Below are 7,595 nucleotides of genomic sequence, written 5' to 3' on the forward strand. Positions count from 1 at the left end.
GTTAATAGATAGTTTTTTTTTTTGCTCCGTCTATTACTTGTAAATTTAGGTTTTTAATTTTGTTCTGTGCTTTCAATGTATTAATTTGTGACTTCTGATTTGTGATTCTAGATTCTACGAAATGACGATGGAGCTGGTCTCCGAAACGTTCTCTATAAAGATATGAATTTTTGTGGACTTTTCTTTGCTTTTAAATTCTTAGTTAATTTGCGATTTAAGCAAACAAGTGATATAAATTCAAATTGAAAAAAACTGGAATACTAACCTGAATTTGCATAGTGCATGGTAAAGCAGTTGCATGCATTATGCATCGTCCAAACGTAGCATCATCGCTTGAGGCATGGATGGCATGTGCACGACACCACTCAGAGGAGGCAGCCATGCTTGACACCACAGCACTGCTTAATATAATTCCATATCCTGGAAAAAAAAGGGTTTTCCTACATAGTTTTTGACAATATACATATGACTATACTAGCCTAGTCCTAACTACACGATAGGAACTGTAATTAAGAAGCCAAAACTTCAAATGAAAATGAATGGCCCAACTTTCAACAATCTTCATAAATTCATGCAAAATAAGCATATCCCATTAGGATTCCTGGATTTCAAAGCCTTCAAAACGCATTTAGCCTTAAAGCTAAAAAAATAGTGAATAGAATTCCAGTAGAACAATTCATAAATTATCATCTTCTTTACAGTCGAGACGCTAGATTTCTTGGAAATAAAGATTTTCCTTGATTAAAGCTTAGAACAAAATATTTAGCATATTTCAACATATTTTGAATGTTCAAAACTCTAAGACTCTAGATTGCAGATACTCACCCAATTTGCAATAAAGAGCTCCTGTAGCTGCAGGAACCCCATAATGTAGTGGCCTGCTGGTGCTGATGGAACCAAGTGTTCTGTGCAAGGCAAGTCCATTGATGTATGGAACTGAATCAAGATGCATTGCAGATATCAGCATGAAGAAGTCGTAGGAACTGGAGTAATGGTCTTGCAGGTAAGATACAATGCTGTACATCTGAAATAATAAGAAAAAAAATTCATTCATATGTTTGTGAAATTTTAAATGACAGAAATTAAAAGCTCTGTTTGTTTCTTTAAAATTTTATATTGGTTTCAATATTTTTAATTGAGGACATACAATATGGAAGAATATATATACGGTATATACAGTACAGAAGAGAGTTAATAAAAAACCTCAATTTTTCATTTTAACGGTAACAAAAATATTAATGTTTACAACTATGCAAATCTGTAATTGTTATGAAAGGGAAAGCGTGCAATTATATTATATTACCTATAGATCATGATACCTATTATTTCAATGCTTACCAACTGTTCATTCTTCACATCAGGAAATGAGATGATAGGTAGACCCATTGAAGCTGGTGGATTGTCTTCACCAACAAAGAACACAAGATGATCAACATGCTCATGAATAGTCAAGTTCCATGTGTAACCATATTGCTTCACTACAGATAATGTTGTTGCAATGGCTACAACAAGCTTTGCCTTGATATTCAGTTCAGAAGAGAAGTAACGAGGGCGCACCACTTGTTTTGCATCCATCATCTGAGGACAGACCAATAAATATTAGTTATACATTCTGAATGTCAATAATATGGAATTGCATTGTCAATTATTACTAATACAAACGGCATACTATGAAATGATTGACTTCCCAGGGTCAGTCTTCATTTCAGAAACTCTCAACTGCATCAACCCTAGTTTAGTGAATTGCTACCTCAAACTGTGCACTGCAAAGCTATAAAGGAATTCATGTATACCAATCAGGATATAAACTCTCAAAGCTTGCAAATTTTGGGCTTTCAAGACAGTATTAGAAAATAATATCTTGGGGAAATTTTTTGCTTGCAAGACACTACGTACCTTTATATAATATTATTGAACGAGTGAAAATGTATATAATTCTTGACAAAACACTACAATTTACATCAATATTGGGATATTTCACAGCAGGATATTGGAAATGAAGTATTATAATCTTCTACTAAAATTCTAAAGGAAAATCATATGACTAACATTCTGAGATGTTTAAAACATATACTTAGGTACTTTCCAACCCACAATTTGATTTCTGAGCTATAGATAGGGTATACATGTTGAATTGGCAAATTATACCTACTAAAAATTTTAAAAAAGAATATTTTTCTTCAATCCCAAAGCAATTTGTTATCGTAATTTTTTCTTATTTGCAGTGGTATGTAATTTGCAGATATGTAAGTTGGAACATTTATAATGTTCAGCACTGACATAACCAGAAAATCATGATAAATTTAATGCAAATTTAAGAGTCGTTTTGAGGAGATAAACAAAACTGGACAATCAGACAGAAGCTACCATTAAATTAGACAAAAATACCCATGCTTGAAGTCAATTTCACCCATTCCTATTGGTTCCATATGGACCTTGCTCAATTTTCTTGTAAAAAAAACTTTTTCAGCTTTGATTTTTGGAAATCACTAAGGCAACAATTATTTTTATAAACAATTTTTGGAGAACTTTGCTCAACATTCTTGATTAAAAAAAAAAAAAGAGAAAGATTTGGATAGATACAAAATTATTCAAAGTTATAGAGGCAAGATTTAAAATTTATGAAAATATGTACTATCATAAGCCAGAGCAAAGAAAATTTTAGCAAAGATAAACAGTTTTACAATGAAAAACAGAAAAATTAGGTAGAAGTTAGAGCAGGATTGAAATTTTCCTACTAGTTCCAGAAATTTTGCAGCATCAAAGTGACAAATTTTCAAGACAGTTGGAACCTTACAGCACACTTTTGCTCTTTTGTTTGCAATTAGACAAGGGTGATTCATCTGGGGACTGGGGGAATCTTGTGGTTCTGAAAATGTCAAGAATGCTCTAGTTGGGCCCAACATCTACCTTTTGAGCCATAATGGTTGGGGCTCAAAAGGTAGACATTTTCCAAACAAGAGTTGGAGTAACTCATTCACTAGACAAAAATGCTCATGGGTCATTTACATGGGTCATTTTAACCATTCCTGTGAAGCCATGTGCTTTGCACAATTTGAGAAAATTGGCACAGTTTTAGGGCACATTTTTAGAAAAAAAGCCTTTCAATAGATTACCGTCAACCGGGGCTACTCGGGACGATTTCGAATGTTTTTCATTCATAACTTCTTACCATGAAACATTTCATAAACAAGTTTTGGCTCATTTCAAAGCTCTTTGCAAGGGCTATCACATGGCTTCTCCAAAAAAATTCCATATGCTATTCGTAAGGTGCCAGAAGCAAAAAAAGAGTATCCCGAGTAGCCCCATCAAATGGGGCTACTTGGGACACTTGGAATAAAACTTCATTTTAAAACATTTGAAGCATGCAGAGTGTACTCATCCATTACTAACAGTACTCTGAAGTCCTCTTTCATTGTAGATGATGTAGAGGTAGAATAAATGACATTTTCTGTGATTTTTACTTGTTTTTCTTTTATTGATATGATATTACCATATACATTAATTGCCATATTATTGATGCAATATTACTGTATTATTGATGCAATGTTACCATATCCATGAACATGTCATTGCGCATTTACAACAACCTTGTCCACTGCAAGCTTCATATCAGCAGCCTTATAGCATTTTTTCTGTATCTGTAAGCTTACAGGACGGCTTGTAATTCCACAACATTTTAATTGGGTTAAGTGAATTTACTATGAAAAAAGATCACGAAAAACATACCTGAAACAGAAAGGAATGTTTTAGTGACGACCATCATATGTTTAGGAGAAATAAATCATAGTTTAGGTCAATTACTTTTCATTCTATGATGCCTGGTGCACAATTCTATATATGACATTCTATGCACAATTTTGTGATGATCAATGATGCACTAATTTTTCGATAAGTGAAATTTTATTGCTGAGCGAGGTAAATGTAATCAATATTCTTTGTTTGTAATCAATTTTTTTCTTAACTGGAGCCTTTGCTAACTGAGGTTCTACTGTAAATGCATTTTTGGGGGTGTCCCGAATAGCCCCAGGGGGGTGTCCCGAGTAGCCCTGCCATGCGGAAATGGCCGCCACTTTTTTTGGATTGAAGTATGTACAGCAATCCCTTGATTAACGCGGTTAATAAATCCCCAAGTTTTACCGTGTTAAGCAAAACCGCGCTAATCAAACTTAAGAATATATGGGAATAATTATAATGAATCCTCAAAAATAGTAAAGTTACATAACCACTTTTTTGGATTGAGGTATGTAAATTCCGCAAATAAAGTTTTCATGCTGACACTTGTCTGCCAATTTAGTCTAAGCGAAATTTTCTAATATGGCAAATATTTTTTTTACTACAGACCTTAGCAGAAGTAACTTTTCAAAATATTGTTTTTCACCATTTTTTCAGGAATTTTTCAAAGCTAGTAAATATAGTATTTTTGAACTTCCTTTATACTACATAGATAGAAAAAATGTTGAGGTTTATGCCACTATATTTAGTTTTGCAATATTCCAATTAGTTTTGCTACTAAAACAGTTTTATGCCTTGTTAGAGGACTGTCTCGAGTTACCACGCCCATCCTGAGTAGCCCCGGTTGATGGTATTACTACCTGACACCTGTAACCTTGGATAATTCTGTCCAATATTTCAGATTGGTACAGAATTTTAATAAGAACTCAACAATTAACATGGAATATAAATATTTTAGATTTCAAATTACAAATTTTAATTCAATACAAAATTTTAGAAGTTATAACAATTAGATAGGTACAAGTAAAAAATTTAAATTGTGCTGTTTGTGAATAGAACTTGTAATGTAATTTAATAAAAGCTTTTTTATACAAATGTAGTACCCTCAAACAGGGTAATAAGAGATGGGCAGGATAATAAGGGACAGTCCGACATTTTGTAGAAATGTTGTAGCAGCTAAACTAATCAAAATATTGCAAAACTAAAAATAGAGGCATTAAGTTCAAAATTTTTACTATCTGTATAGCAAAAAGCAAGTTAAGAAATCATACATTTATAACCTCTAAAAAATCCCTGAAAAAAAGTGTGATTTTGGAAAAGTACTTCTGCAAAGTCTGTAGCAAAAAAAATATCTGTTGTATTAAAAAATTTTGGTAATACTTTACATTAAGTGCATCCAAAAAAAAGTTTTTTTTTTAATTATATGTTTTTGGGGTGTAGATTAAGACTCTGAAATCCGTTTTTGGCAGTCGGCATCAGAAATTTTAAATGGAACCTGTTCCTAACTGGACCTAACCTGCAAGGTTTTTGTTGATTGGCTAGGTTTTTCGGGCTGCCGGATGGACTCCAAACATAGAAAAAACCTATTGGCTAGGTTTTTCCGGCTGCCGGACGGACTCCAAACCTAGAAAAAACTAGCCAATCAACGAAAACCTCGCAGGTTAGGTCCAGTTAGGAACAGGTTCCATTACAAATTTCCGATGCCAACTGCCAAAAACGAATTTCAGATTCTTAATCAAAGCAGAGAGTTTTTTTAGACTCTCCCTCAAGTTCATTTTTGAGTCCTATAAGTAGACAAGTAAAGTATTATGGATACAGGATACCAGCATTATCATACATAAGAAATTGGTTCAAATCTTGAGTAAATGAGGAAATTAAAAATGAAATGATTCTAATAAATCTCTGGTTTGCCACTATGGGTAAATGCTCAATGGCATGTTCATGGCTACGGTAATATCACATCAATAAATAATAGGGTAAACGCGGTATATTCCGACATCGTGGGTAATTCCGTCACCTCTCTAGTTTTTCCTTTATATTAAGCTTTGTTTTAGTTCCATACGTTTGTTGATGGTTGAAAAATTGGCTAGGTTTTTCCAGCCACCGGACGGACTCCAAACATAGAAAAAACTAGCTAATCAACGAAAACCTCACAGGTTAGGTCCAGTTAGGAACAGGTTCCATTACAAATTTCCGATGCCAACCGCCAAAAACGGATTTCAGATTCTTAATCAAAGCAGAGAGTTTTTTTAGACTCTCCCTCAAGTTCATTTCTGAGTCCTATAAGTAGACAAGTAAAGTATTATGGATACCAGCATTATCATACATAAGAAATTGGTTCAAATCTTGAGTAAATGAGGAAATTAAAAATGAAATGATTCTAAAAAATCTCTGGTTTGCCACTATGGTTGTAAATGCTCAATGGCATGTTCATCATCAGTTCATGGATACGGTAATATTACATCAATAATACAGTAATTATTAATCATGGTAATATCATATCAATAAAGGAAAAACAAGTAAAAATTGCAGAAAATGTCACTTATTTTACATCTAGGTACATCATCTACAATGAAAGAGGAGGACTTCAGAGTACTGTTAGTAATGAATGACAGAATGAGTACACTCTGCGTCTGCAGTCTGCATGCTTGAAACTGTGAAACATTTTAAAATTAACTTTTATTGCAATTTGCAAGTGTCCCGGATTACTCCGTTCCCTGGTTCATAGGGGTAATTTGGGGCGGTTTTATTTTGTGTCTGGCACAGCCTCACAGGTCTTACGAATAGCATATTTAATTTTTTTAAGATGCCATTTGATAGCCCTTGCAAGTTGCAAAGAGCTATAAAATGAGCCTAAAATTGTTTCTGAAATGTTTCATGGTAAGAAGTTATTAACAAAAACCGCTCAAAACCGTCCCTTTTTACCTACCTTGTTTGGCAGTAATCAACTGATTCAACTCTATTATTCTATGCATTCCATTCAATTTAATGGTAAGAAAAAAAATAGTAAAATTTTAATGCAACCCCATAAAAGAGTATCATAACTGACCTTGTTAGCTATTTCATCAGGATCTCTTTTCACCATTCGCAGTTCAAATGCAGATTGTTCCAAATCATTTGTGAAAAATTGATAACCTAAATCTTCAACCATCACATTGCAAATGTGGTCCCAAATAGGTAATGCAGCCAAGCTTACAGTTAGTCCAACTATAATTCCTAATATTAACGGAATTCCATGTTTTCCTCGAAGAAATGCAATAATTCGTTCGTGATGCGCCGAAAACATTTTAAATTGAGGGCACCGTCCCGCCCCGATGCCGACATGCATGTGTCACCAGGGTCTCAGCCTCAGCGCCAGCTAAGCATTTCTTCCATAGCTACGGAAGACATTTTCCACAAAGTTGGTTCCAATGACTTTCAGCCCACTCAAGTAATTTTGCTTTTAAATACTATGCTTGTACTAGCCGCAGTTTGACCTATAGCCAATTCTTGTATTGTTCTTTAATATTCTTCCAGAAGTCTCAAACTCAGATCTAGAAACTCAGCTTTTGGCTGTAAGTTTTACTCTACTAGCAGAACCGTTCAGGCTAAACGTAAACAATTAGCCTCATAGGTACGAATGTGCAGACTGAGCTAGCAACACTGTGAGCCACACCAGTTCCGAAACGGTTTTGAGCCATAGCACCGAATGTTCACTACCACTTCTCGGTTCACACGTCCTAACACTTTATGATTACAAATATTTAGCTATTTTCTTGTTTCTAACAAATTTTGATACCCACTAATACTAATGCTGGATGTGCACTTCCACGCTTTATAAATCGCATAACATGGAAACGGGAAGCTTAAAATATTGACAT

General features: G+C 34.2%; 1 protein-coding gene across 1 annotated transcript in view; it reads right to left on the minus strand.

Annotated features, from left to right (window-relative positions):
* LOC108670682 (chondroitin sulfate synthase 2) overlaps nt 1-7,392 on the minus strand; it is an 18,133-nt gene extending 10,741 nt beyond the window's left edge. The window contains exons 1-4 of the mRNA XM_018158169.2: nt 6,785-7,392; nt 1,339-1,578; nt 826-1,024; nt 266-420 (exon numbers count right to left, since the gene is read on the minus strand). Of these exons, the coding sequence (XP_018013658.1) occupies nt 266-420; nt 826-1,024; nt 1,339-1,578; nt 6,785-7,063 (873 nt within the window). The 5' untranslated portion in view covers nt 7,064-7,392. The remainder of the gene's footprint in view (nt 1-265; nt 421-825; nt 1,025-1,338; nt 1,579-6,784) is intronic.
* Between the last annotated feature and the right edge of the window lie 203 nt (nt 7,393-7,595).

Source organism: Hyalella azteca, unplaced genomic scaffold (assembly GCF_000764305.2).
Source record: "Hyalella azteca isolate HAZT.00-mixed unplaced genomic scaffold, Hazt_2.0.2 contig2145, whole genome shotgun sequence".
In the NCBI taxonomy this organism is placed as follows: domain Eukaryota; kingdom Metazoa; phylum Arthropoda; class Malacostraca; order Amphipoda; family Hyalellidae; genus Hyalella; species Hyalella azteca.